The following is a 21,072-nucleotide window of genomic DNA, read 5'->3' on the forward strand; positions in this document are numbered from 1 at the left end:
CAGACGACCGATCAAGCACTTATTTTCGCAGATTTGTGAAATCGTGTTCATGTTGGAAAGCACTGCTTTCAAAGACCACGCCCTTCAGTGAGGGGCGTGGTCTTTGACAACCCAAGGACTGAGCTACATATTTAACTGGCCCTACCCACACATTATGGTCAAGCCGGCAAAAATGATTGTGCATGATGGAAATTGGCATGGTGAGATCAGAAATTGATGAGTTCTGGATCTCACAACTATCACGATATTTTTATCCTTTTCAGGAGTTTTAGGCACTGCGCCCTCTGTTGACAGAATGTGCAAAATGTAGTAAGTTTTGTTCAGTTCAAAATGGCGGCCTCCATGAACTGGCATCATTTTTGTAACAGAATTTAGTCAGAAATCAAACAGTGAGCCATTCCAACACAAATACTGTTCGGGCTACACAACTAAAGACAGTTCATGGTGGTAAGTTTCATTATTATTATTAACTAATAACGTACATAGTCATATAGCATGGACTTGGATAAAAGCAAAATTGGAGTCAAAATTTTGGTAGCCCCACTTCACTTGATTTTGTGTGGCCAAGGATAGCTGAAGGATAACTTTCCGCATAGCGCCACCACTTTTTCACTCATTTTTAGAAAAAGGGATATATCAATCAGGTAAATAAGTTCCTATATTATTTCATATCAAATGAAAAAGTGGTGGCGCCATACGGAAACTTTTCCCCACCTTTGTTTTATTGTGTGTATCACTCTCATTTAGACCCAGTAACTGGGGCGCTGTACTCCTTTTCAACAATTTTTGACTTTATCTGTCGTACTAGCGCCCCAGGGAATGGCACAGAATTTTAACGAATACCCAGTTTTTCGCGACACCCAGCCAAAAAAAATGCCTCAAAATGACAAAAAGACCAAACAAACTAGCTCAAAAATCGCCTACTCTATTCTCGATACGTCTAGGATGTAACATCAGGCATTTAATTGTACTCACGATCATTTTTTAAACTCCAAATCGATGATTTTTAACTCGCATCGTGGAGCGATTGACAAGTCTGCGATTTTCGGATGTGTATGGTAACGAAACATGGCGTCGCGTTGTGGGTGGATGTCCATCAACGGCTGTTTAATGCTACACTTGTTACAGGCGTTGCAGCGAATGCTATACATTGTACACGGGGATGGGTACAGGCGCTGCAGCTAGCGAGTGCCCACGTGCGTTCAATCATGGGCAACGTAACTTACACGGTGCCGGGTTGTTGGAAAATTATCAGAAAGGGGGTGAAAGGTTCTCAGAAAGGGAATATTGTCTGAAAGAGGGGATTTTTCTGGTCTGAAGTCTGCTGGATGAAGCTGGATGGTTCTGGATGAAGTCTGCTGGTCTGGATTTTTCTGGTCATCGCCCCCCCCCTCCAAAAAAAAAAGGAAAAAACGAAAAAAAGGGGAAAAAAGATGACAAATAAATAAAAAAAAATTCTACAGTGACACTGGCAGCACTAAACATTATAAGAAGCAATTTAACCATGCACAAAAATCGTAGGCCTAGATGAAGTACAGCGGTTTTTATTTATTTATCATATTTTTCCCCCTTTTTTTTCTTTTTTTTCTTTTTTTTGGGGGGGCGATGACCAGAAAAATCCCCTCTTTCAGACAAGATGCCCTTTCTGAGAACCTTTCACCCCCTTTCTGATAATTTTCCAACAACCCGGCACCGTGTAAGTTACGTTGCCCATGATTGAACGCACGTGGGCACTCGCTAGCTGCAGCGCCTGTACCCATCCCCGTGTACAATGTATAGCATTCGCTGCAACGCCTGTAACAAGTGTAGCATTAAACAGCCGTTGATGGACATCCACCCACAACGCGACGCCATGTTTCGTTACCATACACATCCGAAAATCGCAGACTTGTCAATCGCTCCACGATGCGGAGTTAAAAATCATCGATTTGGAGTTTAAAAAATGATCGTGAGTACAATTAAATGCCTGATGTTACATCCTAGACGTATCGAGAATAGAGTAGGCGATTTTTGAGCTAGTTTGTTTGGTCTTTTTGTCATTTTGAGGCATTTTTTGTGGCTGGGTGTCGCGAAAAACTGGGTATTCGTTAAAATTCTGTGCCATTCCCTGGGGTGCTAGTACGACAGATAAAGTCAAAAATTGTTGAAAAGGAGTACAGCGCCCCAGTTACTGGGTCTAACTCTCATTAGGTTTTTGAGTGGAGGTACATGTAATTCTAATAGAATCTTGAGTACTGTGACATCAATTTTGCATCCATCCTAAAATACAGAACTATGTGAAGTTTGTAACCACTCTCTACAATGGCAAAGAGTTCCCAGTTATCACAGGTAAATAAGTGTTTTACAATTTATAATATAAGATTTGAAATGATAATTATAAGGACATACTAGATAATGAATTGGATATGGGGTAAATCAAACCAGACGATAGAGGCTGCAAGCGTCATGTACCAAAACGCACAGAGCGGCCACAATCTATCACAATATTTGAACACCTCTTTCTCAAACAATGGAGTCAAAGAAAAGGTTTTGGGACTGAATTGACATTTTTCAATGTTTCACATGTAAATTGGGAATCTACTTATCTCAAAATCAAAACCATGTATTTCTGTTTCTTATTAATTCTCAGGCTGACATTTTACCTGAAAATGTATTTCTAACTCTTTGAAGTGTCTATTGTTATCTCTTTGTATAAACTTGACTGCAATTCAGCTTTTGGCTGCTATGGTCTTTATTTTTAATAAGTTACTTCAAACCAAATCTACATCGGTAAAGTATTAATGTTGGACCCACTATTATGGACAGATTTCACTTTGTGAACCCTTGAACATTGTTTTATACACCAGCGCCAGCAATGGGTATCGCCCTCGTTTGATAACTTTGACAATGCGCCTCATGTTAGCAGACCAACAAAACATCTATCAAAATCAATGAGTAACAAGAAAGCTGAGGACACTCTTCCACAACTACTCGGTCGAAAGAGAAGCCGAAATGATGAGAACCCTGGGAGGATTCGAACGACAGACAAGGACAAGTATCGTAAGAGTGTGGATATTGAGACATGGGTAGACAAACATGCACCACAGATACAAGTAGGTGTATAACCAAAATACTTTTCCTCACATTTTTCCTTCTTCTTTGTCTGTAGACCTAAATGCACATGACGTCATTTCAGTAGGGTGCCCTCACCTTACCTACAGACCCTTTGCACAACGCCAAACGCACCTCCTAAAGCAACTTTCCGTCCGCCATGACAGGGATCAAAGTAACACTTGTTGGGGTGCTAAACATACGTATTTTGCATGACTGTGTAAGCAATCAGTGACCTTTGGTGAAACTTTCTGATCAATTGGAGGCGCTCGTATGCAAAATACGTATGTCAGCACCCCCACAAGTGCTACTTTGGTCCCTGTCATGGCGGCCGGAAAGTTGCTTTGGGAAGAATGTTCTGCGTTATGCACAGGGTCTATAGGTCAAAAGGAGGTTGTTCATTGGCCAATCATATGCGCCGCGGGTACAATTACAAATCTGTGCGTTTCGATTATTTCATCACCGTTTTACCTCTAAGATGACGGTCGGATGACATCAATGCGTAAGGTCTATTTGTGTTGCTTTGTTGTTCTCTGCTTTTGTTCCAGAGCTTGAGTTTGGCGCTCTTATCTGCTTGGCTTTTGTTGGCTTGTTTCAGTGTACAAAACATTCTCATGCATGAAGTTCCTTAGGTTTCTAAATTGCCTTTGAGTGTTTGCTAAATACTGTTGTGCATTAGGTTTGGAAAACCACCTAAGTAACATGCCTTTAATTTTTGTTTTCAGGAGGAATTACTGAGTATACAGTGCTATCTCACATCGGTGTACCATATGAGTTTAAAAGGGAAATTTGTTAAATATTTTTTATCCCCATGCAAATTTCCATCTATAAAATCACCATATTTTTACAGATTCTTTCTCCATGATTGTGTTTCCAGACTGATCTAGCCGTACACAAGAAGAAAATTGCTGAAGTTGAAGAATGGTTGAAACGTCACATTCAACAGCGACAAAGATCAAGTGGACAGGTACGCAGTTATTTTGAAAAATATTTTGATTAAAAAATAATTTGATTTGAATCTTCTTCAGTTAGGTGCAAACAGAAGGCAAGTTACTGCATTCTTGCATACTAAATTGTCAGTGTAAAGGCATCAAATTCAACTACTAACTAATAAGCTTGATACACCATGAAAAGCAGTTTGTAGAGTTACCGCCTCCTTGATACTTCAGAAAATTCCCCAAAAATAAAAAAAATCTTTCCATGTTCTGATGATTTTTTTTTAATTTCCCTGATTTGTCAATACTTTGATGAATATGGTTCAAAATATCTTACTGACTGTCTGACAGATAGCAAGATTTGTGCAATTGGCTCAAGAGCCCTTAGTTATTGCCTTGGTGCCTTAGAACTGTTCCAAGTACAAACTCTTACTTCCTTCATAGACTTGCCTTTATTAATCAGTTTGCTTAAAGAATAATGCGCAAAACTTGACATGACACGACACGCAGGGGTCGTACAAACTGTTATTCATTAGCTATATCCACTATGATGGATTCCGCGTACATAGGCAACTAGAATGCGTTTCACTGGTGCCACACACATTTACTAACCAAGTAAGTTATTTTGCTAATACATATATATATATTGAGTAATATAAAAGTTTCTAGTGCCTTTAAGATGAGTGTTCATAGTTTGGCTCCTGTATATCTCAAGACCATGTACCTCTTCAGTCTCTTTCACCATCATCAGCTACCAGAGGCCTTCGTTCTTTCTCCATTGCTCATTTCCAGCTTTCCCCGGGACTCCACACCATGACCCGCTATGGCAATCATGCTTTTTCAGTCATAGCTTGAACATTATGGAACAAGTTACCTACCCACATTCAAGCAGCTTCATTGGCACTTTTTGAATCATTGCTTAAAACCCTTCTGTTTTGTCAGTCTGGTTATAGCGCCTATGTGATTAGCGCTCTATAAATTATCATTATTCTTGACTTTTGTGTTTTTAGAAAGCCCCAATTCTGGTGTTGACTGGACCAGCTGGAGCTGGTAAGACTGCAACGATTCATGTTCTGGCTAAGGAACTACATGCTGAAGTTCAGCAATGGTCCAATCCGGATGTAGCAAGCTTTGATGTTGAACGCTTCAGGCAAGACAGACAGGGTAATTGATTGAGCTTTACTTTATCACCATTAAGGGCCCAAATCCTTCAATATCCTGATTGCCAAAGTGTATGATACAGAAGGATTTGAGTTTTTATCACTCATCACACATTCTTTATTATCCTAAGGCATAACATTTGCTTTCTTTATCCTTGTCTTCATTACAAATTATTATTATTGTTATTATTATTAATATTCAATGGCAGATTTCAACTTACTTGGAGGTTCTGTCAGCCAATCACAGACCGCTCTCTTTCAAGATTTCCTGACGAGGGCTAACCGGTATCCAGCCCTTCAACTCTTTGGTAGTGCAGTGTCATCACAGAAAGTTTGTCTGGTTGAGGTAACCACTGATAATCATCAACATTATTAAGATAAGAATTAAAGGAACATTACAGAAATGCTTTTTGCTTACTAAACCGTTGCAAGTAGGGAAAACTAACGTATTCTGGCTCATGATCAAACAGTTCAGGTTCAAAGACAGACAAACTCTGGATCAATTTAAACGCCTTCTAATAATCACATTTGTTCATCTCTGACTAATTTTGTTGTTTGTTCTCTATTGACTTTGAACAACGCACTGGGACTCTGTGGGTAATGCACTTTATAAGAACGCTTTACTATTATTATTATTATTGATGATATTTTGCTACGTAAATTGTAATTGTAACTACAGACAAAGAATAAACCTCCATTTAAATAGTTTTCCTTCTTATTTTAGGACATCCCCAATGCATTCTACCGGGATCCACAAAGCTTTCATAATGTCTTGCGAAAGTTCACCGTCACTGGTCGTTCGCCATTAGTATTTATCATCAGTGATACACACGGCGGAGAATCAAGTGCCTATAAGTTATTCCCCAAAGATCTACAAAGTAATCTTGGATTTGAGAGCATCAGGTGGGTCCAGTAATTTACCGAGTTTGTTTTTGCGTCTTTGCTTTATTATTTGGAAATTGTTCCTGCAAAGTCAGAAGTTTACAAACATTGCGAGATACTCGTGAACATGATAACATGTGTGACAATCGGCTATGTACGGGGGTCGTTGTTTTTCATTAATCCCTTTTAACAAGGCTTCTTCACTCTACCCTTCCCCATTTGACAGTTAAGAGCTCACATTTTGATGTTTTTTTTTTTTTATTAGTTTCAATCCTGTAGCCCTAACCAGCATGGTAAAGGTGATGACAAGAATTGCAACGACTGAATCGAATCGGGTAAGAATGAAATTTTTGATTCTACATCATCAGTTTTTTTCAAAAAGTTAATTAACTGTATCCTTCTGATAATTGCTTTTCTTCACCCAGGGGTATAAATGGGTAATTGCGAGGGATAGAAGTTGATATTGTGTAATAAAAAAGCCACTAGTGCCATTCGGCAGCTCAGAAATGTATTCTCACCAGTGAGCTGAGAAAAATTAAAGGAATCTTGTTGGCCCAGTGACCACGGCAATAATGTAAACCACACTAATACTTTTCTGTAAAATGCGATATAAGATAAAGTTTTTAAAATTAGTTTTCACTAAAACTTAGTTTAATTCAATTTTAATCAAGTTGATTGTTCGGTTGGTTTGTAACTAGAGAGTGGGAATTATTTAACTATTTTTTTCTTTCTCAGCAGTCTTTCACATCCCTGTAATAATCATGTCATATTTTTGTGTCCAAATCACCAGGGTAGGAGGAGATTTCCTGTGCCATGTAAGACCACCATTGAGGCCTTAGCCAACGCTAGTGCTGGTGATGTTCGTAGTGCAATCAACACATTACAGTTTGCATGTCTCAAAGGTATAATACAGTGCAATTACCTACTTACCACAGCCTCCCTTAAAAGCATTGAGGGGTGGATTTCACAAAGGTAGTCCTAACTTAGGACTAGTCCTAGGCAATGCTAAGAGATAGGACTGGTCCTAAGTTAGGACCAGTAACTCATCCTAACTTAGGACTGGTCCTATCTCTTAGCATTGCCTAGAACTAGTCCTAAGTTAGGACTACCTTTGTGAAATCCACTCCTGGACACGTTTGGTAATTGTCAAAGACCAGTATTCTCACGTGGATGTATCCCAACATCATAAAATAACAACTCTGTGAAGTTGCTACAGAATAATGAAAGAAAAAACACTCTTGCTCCACAAATTTGTGTGCTTTCATCTGCCTAATTAAAGGCTTCAGCTGAAGTCTTTTATTATTTGAGTGATAAATTACCTCTTTCTCAGAAACTATGTTACTTCAGACGGAGCTGTTTCTCACAATGTTTTATACCTTCAACAGCTCTCCATTGCTCTTTAAAAATTAGCTTACATGCTATAAACTAATTATCAATAGTGTCCAGTCTCTCTAACAGTGCTTTCGGAATGGTGCCAAGTGCTCTAGCCACCATGGGTACTACTCTTGCCAGTTCATTATATTATTATAAATATTATTATTAATAATATTATTTCATGGTTTGACAATTGACAAAGTATCTTCTATTTGAATCTCTAGACACGCATGATCTAGAACAAGCACTTGCTGCCAACCCTCCTAAATCCTCCACAGCAAAAAGTAGAAAACAACCAGTTGGGAAGTCTGGGAGACAGACCAAAGAGAAGAAAGTTACGAAGGATAGCTCCTTGGCAGCAATCGGAGGCAGAGACACATCTATGTTCCTCTTCAGAGCTCTGGGAAAGATCCTGTACTGTAAAAGTAAGACTTCTTACAACCATTTCTTTCGTTTCTTTGTGTTCAGGCAGGCATGTAGAGCATAAACTGCAACTGGAACTAAAGATGGGTTTGAAAATAGTAATTGTTGGGTGTCGTGGTCGTGGTCGTGATAAAAGATTTTACTTCCTTCTCCAAAATAAAAATTCTTCAGAGGGAGCCATTTCTCACAATGTTTTATACTATCAACAGTTCTCCATTGCTTGCTACCAAATCAGTTTTGATGCTAGTAATTATTTTGAGTAATTGCCAAAAGTGTCCAGTGCCTTTAATGTGATGTTACTTTGTCTTACTCTTTAGGGGAACCCAAAGGCCCTGAGGATCCTGTCCTTCCAGCCCATTTAGCTCATCATGATAGAGATAGGTTAAAGGTCAATCCAGAGGTCAGTGTTACTCCTAATAACGCATTTCCTATTTACCACAAATAAGTCTTTGTGTAAAAACAGCCCTGGAGGGGTGGGTTAAAAGGTTTGGGTATTTTTATTGGTTATCCGCAAGGAGCCGAGTAGTGCCCCTGGTGGCAGTTGATATGGGTCATCAGCCCTCACCTTGGAAGTGGCCATCCGGACTTGTTATGTTGGGCAATATCTCCCAAGTTTTTTTAAGTGCCTCGATCTGAAATATCTGGCTGCCCATCGCAAACAGAATTGACTTCATACTTTTTGTACATGTCTTTAAATCCCTTGCTCACAAGTCACCATCATACATGTACGTATCTGACATGCTACAACCACTTCCTTTAGTGAACCTCTTGGTCGAAAACATCGCACCGTCTCTAGACCTGGTTCATGTGCCTTTTCTGCTAATGATCCAAATTTTTTGGAACTCGTTACCATCACATCTTCGCCATGCAACTTCACTTTGACAATTCAAGAAACTACTTAAGACTCATTTCTACAGAACTATTTGACTGTTTAATTTCACTCTATATTGGAACATCTAGGGTTTGAACTTCTTTGTTGCATCTTCTGTAAGCGCTTTGTAATTTTGTGAAAAAGGTGCCTCATATAAATGCTGATATGTATGTATGTATGTATGTTTGCACAATATAAAAACCAAATGTTACTTTTTGGATTTCAGGCAGTGTTAGAGCAAACTCATATGAGTAGTGATAACTTCAACCTGTACCTACATCAGAACTATCTAGACTTCTATGAGAATGTTGAAGATGTTGTTCATGTCAGTCAGTATTTCAGCGATTCAGACTTTCTCTCATGTGAATGGAGGGTAAGAACATTTATTTAAAAACACTGGACATGTTTGGTAATTGTCAAAGACCAGTCACTTGGCGTATCCGGACATGTGCATAAAATAACAAACCTGTAAAAATTTGGGCTCAATTGGTTCTTGAATCTGCAAGAGAATATTGACAGAAGAAAACATTGTTCCACAAATTTGTGGTCTTTCCAATAGGAAGTATTTTATTATTTGAGTGATAAGATACCTCTTTCTCAAACAGCTCTCCATTGCTCGTTGCCAAGTAAACTTGTTGTATTCCACCATATACATAAATTGACAAACCTGTAGAAGTTTGAAATCAATGGGCCATTTTGGTCACGCGCAAATTCTGAAAACCACGTACACATTTTGCATGACATCGATTCCAAACAAATTCCAAGCGGGAAGTTAGTTTTATTTATTTCTCATCAAATATGACATTTAAGACAAAATTAATTCAAGGGAAGTTTTCTATTATCATCATCATAAGACCGTGTAAAGTTTATATAAACCTGTGATCTTCACGATTTTTGTTTTCTTACCATTGCTGTTACATTCCTTCAGTCAAGATCAGCGATGACTACATACGGAGCTTCCCTTGCATCACGTGCTTTAATCCACTGTAATACTGCTCGGAGTAGATGTAGTTGTACGAGTAGTGTAGGATGGAAACCTCTTCACAAACCACAATGGTTTGATACTTCTAAAAAGGTAAGAAGGGGGTCTCATTGCAGAGTGATTGAGAGCATCGAATTCAAGTTCTGGTGGTTAAAGGAACACGTTGCCTTGGATCGGACGAGTTGGTCAAAACAAAAGCGTTTGTAACCGTTTTTTATAAAATGCATATGGTTGGCAAGATGTTATAAAAGTAGAATACAATGATCCACACAAGTTTGCCTCGAAATTGCGTGGTTTTCCTTCTACTGTGCGAACTAACATGGTCGGCCATTTATGGGAGTCAAAATTTTGACCCCCATAAATGGCCGACGTGTTAGTCGACGAGGTAAAAGGAAAACCACGCAATTTCGAGGCATGTTTGTGTGGATCATTGTATTCTACTTTTACAACATCTTTCTACCCATATGCATTTTATAAAAAACGGTTACAAACGCTTTTCAAAGACCAACTCGACCGATCCAAGGCAACGTGTTCCTTTAAGTCATTAGAGTGCGGGTTTGAATCCCGGTCGTGACAAGATTCTTTACGATAACCACTCTTCTTCACCAAGGGGTATGAATGCTTGTGTCCTTGAGCAAGACACTTGAATATAAATTGCTTCTCTTACCCTAGGTGTGTTATGGGACCAGCCAGGGATTGGAGAGTATTGGGTTGGATTTAGAGCTCATATAAGCAATTTGAGGTTATTTTTTCCTTTGTGAGTTAAGCCTGGTTCATACTTCCTGCGAATGGGAATGCGAAGTAAATATTGAAGTCACAAATTTGAAACAAATTATTTTGCAGCAGTTGGTATGTGCGAAACACGTCAAAACTCGCTTTGAACTCGCAGGAAGTATGAACCGGCCTTTATCTTAACCTATTGACCCTCGCAGTATCGTGAAGGTTGTCTATCTGCAGAGGGTTTGTTTGTTGGTCAATGCTGATGTTTGTTTATCTCGTTCACAGTATCGTGAAGGTTGTCTATCTGCAGAGGGTTTGTTTGTTGGTCAATGCTGATGTTTGTTTATCTCGTTCACAGTATCGTGAAGGTTGTCTATCTGCAAAGGGTTTGTTTGTTGGTCAATGTTGGACTCCAGTTGAGCTTCAGACCCAACTCTTACCCTATCTTGCCATCATCAGTGTCCCCTTAAAGAATCCAGGTATGTGCAAATGAAAGCATGAGTAAAGATACATATAAGTTTTCCACCGTCAAATTCACAATTTCACACTTTCGCTTTTGGTTATCACATTATAAGCATCAGTGAAGCACAGAAAAATGTAGCAACTCTGAGTACCGTTTCCAACAAGGCTGAAGGTTAAATTAGATACAGATGCTCTTATCATCAAGCAAACTTCAAGCGTCGCTTGTGACGATCAGCCTTGTTACGCAAACGCACCACTTTTGCATTTTCACTAGCTTGTTATTTAAGGTGTGTTGCGAAAAGCCTCTAAAAGCGCATCATGCAGAGTAAGAACACACTTTATGCAGGGTGTGATATGGGTTGTGCAACATAAATAAAAACCAAAACAAATCGACGAATCAGAATCAAGGATTCAAGTCTGCTTGAAGATAATTTTACTTATTCCACTTGCAAACAAGTGATAACAAATGTATCTTCAAGCAAGCTTATGCTCACAGTTGTTTTTTAGTAATACTCAATAGTGTCCAGTGCTTTTAAGTCAAGACTTTTAGGACCATTCTTTTTATTGCAGCCCTCTAAACCTTCTGTTTAGAAACATATCATTTCTGACAAGAGTTTCTTTTTCATGTTATCAGACCAAAGGGCTCTTCCAAACAAACAAAATAAATAAATGAATGAAAAGCTCCCTCACTGTAATTCCCTCTTCATTTGTCATTTATATCATCTGTATGTATCTTCAGGTCAGATTAATTTTCTTCAAGAAGTGACAAGATTTACTCGATACAAACAAACATGGAGGTAAGGATTATAAATCTTATTCTTTATTATGCAGCAGGCCAAGAATCTCAGTTTTTGAACATGTTGAAGGGCAAGGCCACTTTCGTTTTCGCAAAGGGCACTTCAATTGGAAAATCTTTTAGTCAATGGGAAACTTTTGAAGGGGCACCAAGGCCAACAGCAGGGGCAACGAAGGCCATGGCCTGCGTGTAATTCCGGGCATGATTTAGGCGTGATGTTCTTCCTACTTTAAGTTGTTTTCCCTGGGGTAAAATTGTACTTGATGAAATGTTGCTACTTTTTTTCCTGATTGTGGCACAACAGCAATGTTTACACAGAGCTGAAAAATTTATAAACTAGTAATTCATCTTGAAACAAAAAAAGGTTTATGTTATACCTTGGAAAGTCATTTGAAATTAAATGAAATGTTCGTGACTTTTATCAGAACTTTTTCACCATTATTCCCCTATCAGACTTTGTATCATCTCAACAGTCAGTGCGTTCAACTTCTAGAGCTTCGTCCTTTTTTGATGGCCACAGATCTTTTTTTTTAAGCCGCACTGTCTCTTTGGAACAGTCTTCCTGTGCATATTCGCCCGGCTAGTTCTTTACACTGTTTTAAGTCTCTGATTGTATCTTTCACTCTTTGTATGTTGTTGTTCTTTTTATGCGCTTAGAGGCTTTTTCCATTCGGCGCTTTACAAACGTCTCAATATCGTTATTATTATTATTATTATTTGCCTAACTCCCTGCACTTTTCTTCCACTGTCCCCCCTACCAGGCATCGACCAGAAAAGCTGGATGAGAAAGACGAAATAGAGGATGAAGCTGATGAAGATGTCCCAAGCTCACAAGGAGTTCGAATGTTACCCCAAAGAGGGCCTCACATCACTGCCGAAAGCGTTGACCCTCTCAGCAAAGTCGCATCCACAGAAGATGAGATCGTCATAGAGGATTTTGATGACTGATCATAATAGGGCAAATTTTCATAAAGTTGTTTACTGGAAAATTCTACCTAACAAATTCCTTTGCTGAGCGAGAAATGGGCAGGATACCAGTGACTTCTTGGCATGTGGGATACAGAAGCATTGTACAGACCCCTTACAGTGCAAGATTTTGTTTAAATTTGTTTCATGCCAGACACTCAAGGCTTGAAGGCTACTTCTAGGTGTTAGCTACAAATTAACTATTTTTCAAGAGGCTGTTGCCACCTACTCCTAGGGCTGAAACAGGGTTACCCCCTTTACAGTCCATATGTATGTACATGTAGGCTTGGGTATCATCCATCTGAAGCCTGGCTGTTAGAGCAGAAAGCACTCCACAACATGGCAACATGAATGTATTGGGCAGAGCAATTCCGATTTTGAGCTCTGATGTCAAAGGAAGACCTATCATTGGCCCAGAGTACTTTCTAGCACATTTCCATTGTTTGACCACAGCTTTTCTCATAAGTTTACAGCGATGGTGGCCTATGGAAGGTACCTTCACATAAAAGTGAATCAATTAAGAATATCTGAGTGATGTAGTTGGACACTGTCTACGTGATTTGAATGACTAATCTGGGATAAGGATGCACTCCTTTTTCTTAAAGAATGATTTATGAATATTTATCCACTTAATCACTCTGATTACAGCCCGATAGTCTGATTTGTGCATTGAGGTCCAGTGTTTATTGGGCATGTTAGATTGTGATTAACTATCTTGTTGTCAACTATAAATTGACCAGTGAAATTTGCTCTATATTTTTGTTTTATTTATCTGTATTTAAATACTGAGCCAAGTGGACTTTGGACTTTCTTTTGTTTCTGTTTTTTTCTTCATTCTATCTATGCAACTGTGAGAATATTTAGGATTTGGGTTTTGCCATCTTGGCACAGCATTCAAATAAAACGTTTGACATTGTGATTGCGTTCATTATGTGTCCATGTTGGCCTCAAAATAAGTAATTTGCCTACAAAGGCGCAGGAAACGTTTGATAATTGTCAAAGACCAGGATACTTGGTGTATCTCAACATATGCATAAAATAACAAACTTGTGAAAACTTTGGCTCAATTGGTCACCAAATAGCAAGATAATAATGCAAGAAAAAACACCTTTAATTGTTGCATGTTCGTATGCCTAATAAAAGGCTGGAGGCCTAAAGTGAAAATTTACCCCTTTCAAACTAAGTTACTTCAGAGGGAGCCGTTTCTCATAATGTTTTATACTGTCAACAGCTCTCTCCATTGCTTGTTCACAATTTCTTTTGTGAACAATTATTTTCAGTAGTTACCAAATTTTTAATGACAATGCCATTCGATCTGTCTCTAGCTGATCAACATTGACTTTGAACATTTCTTTATGAAAAGGATCACACAAATGTGTAATACAAATAATAGTTGCACAATAATTAAACTTGTAATAAGAAGCTATGTTTGGATGCAAGAAAAGTTACTGTCACTAAAGTTCTTATTTACCCCAAGCAACTTTCATTATTTTTTTGAATTCTAGATGAATTATTTATCCCCAAGAGCTTCTGGGTGCTAAAGTTAAATCAATATAATTCCTACCTAAGTGAAATAGGCAAATCAGGGAAAAGTATCTTGCCCAATTTCATAAAGCCTGTAAGCACAAAAACTTGCTAAGCACAGAAAGTTTTGCTTAGCAGAAACAGGTTACTAGCCAAGTTTACGGTAAGTTTGCATGGTTGAGGCTGGTGCCCCACTCAAATGTTGCTTGGCAAAGACTGAAGAAATTTGTCAAGCAGTATTTTCTGTTAAAGAGCTTTATGAAATTGGTCCTAGATTACCAGGGGTCGGAAAAGGCCAGCGCGCATGCGCTCAGTGGCCATAAAACCAATGAGGGACTGATAGAAGTTTAGTAGACATTGGCTTTTTTTTATGTGACGCCATTTTGTTTAGAGAGTGGAAAGGTGAAAGGTTGTTTGCAGCGGGAAATCCAAACTTTGAAGGAGTTTTGAGTGACTTTAATGTTTGCTGGAGGACAAGAGAGTGTGGATAGTGGCACAGAGGAAGTGTTTATGGCGGTTTGTGGGCTTAGTCAGAGGGAAATTACACAAATGTGCTCAATTTAACGACCGCCACCCAGATAAAGCTCGCTGTTTTGCCGACGTGTTTGCAGCAGACGCCTGAGACTGAGAGTGAGACGGTACCGTGCAAGAAAGGGCTTACACTTTCGTCAAATTATGCCCTGCGAATTCCCTAGGCATGCTAGACTGCAACATCATAAAACGTAAGTACATGTACATGAATCTTTCTCACAAACGAAGACGTCAACATGGTGTCTGTCGGTCTTTGTCATGTCACCCATATCCTACACGTTAACAATTACATGGGGTCCATTTTTGTCGTCTGCTTTTTAGATGGACGGGTCCCGGTTGGGTTACTACACGTGCGTTTTTTCTGCACAAATTCGTGGAGTCAAGGTGGTTTTCTTAATGTTGATAAGAATCTTTATTAAAGTGTTCAGGCTTGGAGACTCTTGGACACACAACGTCAATCTGTCTGTATATCCAGGAGGATAGGTCTATCCCTATTTATTTGTATTTGCATTCTCGGTCTCCCAAGTCTTTTTCGAAATTTCTGACAAAATTCTCGTTCGTACCGAGGAATGACAAATTTGAAAAGGGTGAGTACAGCGTCCCATTCCAGTAACTGGGTCTAATACGCCCAGAACTTTCTAATGAATTTCTATGCCTTTTTAAGTGATGCTAGACTTTATTTCCTTATTCAAAATACTCTACTTATGCAAAATATGGATAACTTTCCGTATGGCGCAACCATTTTTTTCACTCATTTTTATAAAAAGAGATATCTCATTGAGGTAAATTAGATACTATATTATTTCATATCGAATGAAAAAGTGGTGGCGCCATACGGAAACTTTTCCCAAAATATTCCGATCGCCAGAAAACTCTCGTGCATAGATTGGTTTGGGACCACCATATAAAAATATGTGTTTTCCACTGTTTTTGACACTAATATTCTAAGAATTTAATAAACCATTTTATCTATCTATCTATCTATCTAGCCCTATATAGGACTCTTCCTCTGTACACAGATACAGTAGTACAATACGAAATTGTAAGGCAGTCAGGGCTATCTATCTATCGTGTGCATATAGGCACCCATTTGCAACATGACTATAAACATTTTCTCCCCCTTTCAAGCTCAAGTGGCAGCGCAGACCGCGCAAGAGAGCCTTACCCCTCCCCTAGCCCGTAAACCACCCTCCCTACCCCACCCTCATACTACCCTCACTCGCCTTGTGTGACACTCAAACAAATCCTTTATTTATACAATTTTCACCAGCCTTTTGTGATTTGCTAGCGGGCGCTATGTCTTGTAAATAAAATGTCATACTGTGATACGAATTGAAGAGTAAAGCTATATTGTGGTCAGTGTACTGAACTTCATTTGAGAGCAAAAACATGTCTCACTACTAATGAAGCGTACAATCTCTCTCAATTTCTCATGGCTAGTGAAACAGTTGCTAGGCAACGGTGCTACAAAATTCTATGCCACTTAAAGGTGTGTGGTACGACTTTTTACCGTTCCGTACATAAAGGTGCGAACAGTACTTTTTTTAAATTATTACATTCATGAAAATATAATCAAGATGAAAAACACACAGTGATCAAAATGCTTATTATTTTGAGCGTATTTTATTTCTCCCAAATTTAAACTCTCATTTATAACAGTTGGTTGAATGTAACATCGATTTAGGTAGTAGCCTACTCTGTAACACCGAAATAAGAATTAATTTCTACAAGCCTAGTAAAAGAAATTTCAAGTGAGTAAAAAGTGGATCAGTATTTTGGTCTATAATGTGGGTGTGAATTTCAATGGTTATTTTAAACAAAATAATAATTACCACAATATAAAACCACATTTTCGTGTATAAACTCCTCATACATGCTAGCAATGATATTTTGCAAAAAGTACATGCTTTTCACTTCAGCAATCATCACGTATTCTATATAGTATTATTTCAAAGGTCACTACTTATCCACAAAGAAAGAATTCAATAAAAGTAGTTTCTAAAGCAAATTATTTTTACGAGAGGCTGTATTACAAAACAGACCAAAATGTAAATTTTTCAAATGCAACTTTTGCACAGAAAGAGTCTAGCACAATCAACAACACCATTGGACAAATGAAACGTGATATTAACGTGATATTATTACGTGAAGTGACAATGCAGTTATAAGCAAAATGTTGAAATAATGTTTACTGCTTTCAACTAAGTCTGCTGTATAGGCTCTGGCTTGAAATATAGTTATAAAACGAGTCACCATTATTGGCAAATCTCTCATAAAATTCACCAACTTGCTTATCACGTAACCCAAGATTTAAAGTTGGTTTTGGTCTCAGTAAATAACATACAGAATAATTAAGGAATGTAGTCCAATTAACATAATGGTATCCATACAGTAAGTGTATGACTGTTGCTTTGCTCCTACGAGCATGCACGGCTTGGAAATACACGACAGAGACTTCGACGACGCCAGCTTGTTTCGGTCCTCATTTTTGCATGATTACTGATTGCTTTTTGTCTGGAAAAAACTCCCACCAGGCTAGTTTCCTTCAGCATTTGGATTGAAAAAAATGGTGACAGTGACAAGGAAAATATAATTTTAATTCATATCACCACCTTGAAGGGGATGTGACAAGGTTGAACCAGATGATACAGTATGACGTCATTGTGGTCAGGAAAAGTGACAAATTAAAGCCAGGTCACTAGAAAAAAACCTTGTCAAAAAAGTTGACACTCATAAATTCAGCGTATTCCATAAATCGAAGACAAAAACAACTATTTAAATGACGTTAATACTAAATGGGTGTCTCTCGTAGTGATGTTTAATATTATACTTATCCATGTTCGTGTTTTTTTCTTCTTTTTCTAAAGGATCATGTCACACAAGGAAATGTTTGCAGACGACTTGGCGGCAACTGACCGTTCTGCATAAAAAGGAACATGTAAGTAGCACAAAAAACCCATTTCATGTCAGTGTCTTCCCCAAGAAATATATGTGGCCAAAATTGTGATTTGTTTTCGAACTGCTGCCTGTAAAGTGCCTTGTGTCAAACATAGCCCTTTCATTGATGTGTATGGCAATGCGCTTATTACGCTGACAATACAAATATAACTACTGGAGATTACCAACACCATTTTCTCTAAGTCCAGAATATTCACATAACGGTGCTACCATAAACTCACAAAAACTACTCAGTAATCCAGTTATAATGTCACGTGTTATGTGTCAACTCGGACCCAGAAGCCGGGTCAACTCTGACCCCGAAACCGGGTCAGCTCTGACCACTCAGGAAACCGGGTAAACTCTGACAAGGAAACCGGTCGTCCTGGAACCGGGATAACTCTGACCCAGACGTTTTTAGAGTGCATTCTACAACACTGACACTTTCTGCAATTCTAACTCAAGTGAATGAAACTGAAAATTAAACTATGACAGGCCTATATGCTTCGTTTTGGAAACGGCAGGGCCACCAAGGCATTTCCTCATTGGTAAAGGGCACCCTATGAGGAAATTGTAAACTCTGGAGCGATGACCAGAGAGACAATAACATTCGTTGCCTCCGTGAAGTATCCATAAACATTTGCAGGCGTGCAACTGTAGCCTAATCAAAACTATCTCTAAATATTGAGGCACTGCCGGATACAATTCCGAGAACTTGAGTTAATAATACCTTGACTCAATAAACAACATTTGAGCGAGAAACAAAAATGGCGAGCAAAAAAATTGGGTATATTCCAAATAATAATATATTGCAAACTGAAACTAATACTCTTTGCTTGGAAATTGAACATTAAAAAATGTACAGAAGTGTAAAACGAGTACGTTGTTTTATAAAATGGTGCAGGCTTTCTTTTCCTTGAAGGGGTTGAGGTTAGGGGGAACCCCCGTAATTAGGTAATCTTCACTGGAGTTTGCTTGACAGTAGTCCTGTAAAAAAAAGTGAAACAAAAGAGAAAACAACCAATAAACATTCAGTTTTTACGACGGATGTTAAATATGCATCGGGGATAAAGAATATTACATTATACCAGTACACGATGTCAGATTAGACCTGGAATTACACACAGGCCGCGATGGCCATGGTTTCTATTGCCCCGTTTCTTGGCCTTGGTGCCCCTCCAAATAATTCCCACTGACTTTAAGATTTTTCCAATGGAAGTGCCTTTTGCAAAATGAAAATGGACTTGCCCTTTCTAAGATGAAATTCCAGGCCTGCGATGTGTGTACAAAGCACTACGCAGTAGGCCTATACTTTCCATATCCCCATTGCAAATTTAACAATTATTTTAACACTATTAAATTGTTGCGGAATCTGCCGCTAAATTAAAGGATTCGAACTGCCTCTCTATAGCTTCTGGCCATCTCGCTGGTCTCGCTGGTCAAATAACGATTTATACTTGTATTGAAATCAGCTAAACATCACCAAACGTTTTTTATTTTGTAGGAATTATTATTATACGAAGACAAATTATATTATTCGGGTGAATACGACCAATGCAGTTTCAGTCAAACATTTGCTGCGAAGAATAATTTTGAAGCACATCTTAGTGAATGCGGGCATTCATATCTTCTTCAACGAAAAGTAAAATGAGCCGAATGTTTATCAAATTGAAAATCTTGGAATAGTTCTCCACGATGTTTCATTCCTTGTGACAGAAAGTAACCAATAAAGTAAACACATAGCTTCATAAACATTCCCTTTAACTTTATTATTCATCTGCAGTTCCTTATTCAGGCATATCGAATTAAACAAGAATGATACGAAGGGGAAAGATGACGAATGAATAACAGGCAGTATTTGGTTACTTATTCAGTGCAGCTCAGCCAAACATGGAAAGCAAAAAATGATAAAAATGTTATGATGGGGCAATTTGCTTTTCACCCTTATCAGTTATATATTTTGTTGAATGTAAAATGCATCAGATGTTTTGAATCGCAAGCTCTGTGTTATTTGCATTTTAATCCCTTGGGTATAGCTAGCGTTTATTGACAAGTGCAATGTCTTTGTGATTCAAAACAATGGGTTTAATAGACAATAACATTTATAAATAAAGAAACAATACCCATGCGCGGTTAACAAAATATATATATATATTTTTTGAACATTCAAGATTTGTTTCTTGTTTTTCTTTTGACCTCAGTAAAAAAATGTATACTTGAAGTGAGTGCTTTAGTGCCTGAAGCTTTTAATAGTTAACTTTTATCGAGTAAAACCGATACAATTTTATAAAATTGGGAAGTAAACATCAGACTTATGATCAGGGTCTGATTTGAAAGAGGAGAAACAATTTTGGTACCAACCACTTTACTGAGTATCGTCTCATTTGAATGCGTGACCTGTATTTACTTCATCTGAATGTGATTAAGGAACAAATAACCCCAATCGTTTTATAATCGCCCATGTCTATAAGGATAGGTTTGTTTACCATAAGGTCAGCCCCTGCCTTGGATATCTTGAGGCGTTCAATGCTAGCCTCCGTCCGAAGCTGTTCTACAGTCTTCCGGAGGTTTGCTACCTGTTGTAGAAACACAGAGCAGTATTAACACAAGAGCAGTATTAGCATATTATTACAATATTATTACAGACAAAATTAATATTTAGCCTTCGAGAAATGACTCGCTTTAGTTGTACTGGGTGAGTAAAAAAGAAGTTGACCGGGATGGGTGATGTTTTCCAAAAAACCCAAATTACACTCAAAAGCATAATCACTCTCTCCTGCTTAATATAGGAAACAAATAAAAGAGTTTGGTCATTTTTTAAAGAGGAGTTATGTCTAATTTAATCAAGGTACTTATTTCGCAAAGTGTCGGAATAACCAGTCACACGGGTCAGTGGTGAGCATTATCATACCTCATACAAAATGCTTTTAAAATTTCGACCTACATGTGCATAATTAGTGTATTGAATGACTGCAATCATTGAAATAAATGTTTCTCAATTGAATTGAATCGAATCAAATCGAGTTGAGTTGAATTGAATTGAATTGAATTGAATTGAATTGATTTGACTATACATACCTGTGCAGACATGACAGGAGGCGGTATCTGTGCACGTCCCAGTTCTGCTTGTTATAAAACACAGACAACAGGAAAAGCACTGGAGAGAATTCGTTTACGAAGCAGCGCTGTTAAAAATAAAAGAAAGTTATTATTTTTTTAAATAAGCCTTATTTGTAACTATTGAGTTATCCCTGAATATAAGTTTGGAATTATAGGGCTTGATGTCCTTAGGCCTAATTGACTTTGAAAAACAATCAATTTGATACTTTTTATCAAAATCAACCGAAACACCAAAAAAACACCTGCGACCAAACATTATAGGTGCATAATATAGGTTACACAATACATTGGACCAACGG

General features: G+C 38.2%; 1 protein-coding gene across 2 annotated transcripts; it reads left to right on the forward strand.

The window, feature by feature from the left end:
- The first annotated feature begins 303 nt into the window (after window positions 1-303).
- Window positions 304-13,580, forward strand: LOC139946508 (cell cycle checkpoint protein RAD17-like). 2 transcript variants are annotated; one of them, XM_071944193.1, is made up of 16 exons: window positions 304-447; window positions 2,271-2,328; window positions 2,847-3,092; window positions 3,968-4,057; window positions 5,036-5,189; window positions 5,395-5,531; window positions 5,910-6,088; window positions 6,333-6,402; window positions 6,858-6,969; window positions 7,666-7,866; window positions 8,182-8,264; window positions 8,962-9,108; window positions 9,664-9,810; window positions 10,796-10,916; window positions 11,639-11,696; window positions 12,457-13,580. In XM_071944193.1, the coding sequence occupies exons 2-16, from the start codon at window positions 2,302-2,304 to the stop codon at window positions 12,641-12,643; spliced, it is 1,959 nt and encodes a 652-aa protein (XP_071800294.1). In that variant the 5' UTR covers window positions 304-447; window positions 2,271-2,301; the 3' UTR covers window positions 12,644-13,580. The 2 variants fall into 2 exon arrangements, with proteins under 2 accessions (XP_071800294.1, XP_071800295.1); XM_071944194.1 differs by lacking the exons at window positions 10,796-10,916; window positions 11,639-11,696; window positions 12,457-13,580 and adding an exon at window positions 10,650-10,729.
- The last annotated feature ends 7,492 nt before the right edge of the window (window positions 13,581-21,072 follow it).

This window comes from Asterias amurensis, chromosome 13 (genome assembly GCF_032118995.1).
Source record: "Asterias amurensis chromosome 13, ASM3211899v1".
NCBI lineage: Eukaryota > Metazoa > Echinodermata > Asteroidea > Forcipulatida > Asteriidae > Asterias > Asterias amurensis.

Bases quoted from the DNA above. Each gene is read 5' to 3' on its own strand.
- LOC139946508 (XM_071944193.1), top strand. From the start codon at position 2,302: ATGGCAAAGAGTTCCCAGTTATCACAG. The intron at 2,329-2,846 runs GTAAATAAGTGT...TTTATACACCAG, and splicing joins AGAGTTCCCAGTTATCACAG to CGCCAGCAATGGGTATCGCC. The intron at 11,697-12,456 runs GTAAGGATTATA...CCCCCCTACCAG, and splicing joins CGATACAAACAAACATGGAG to GCATCGACCAGAAAAGCTGG.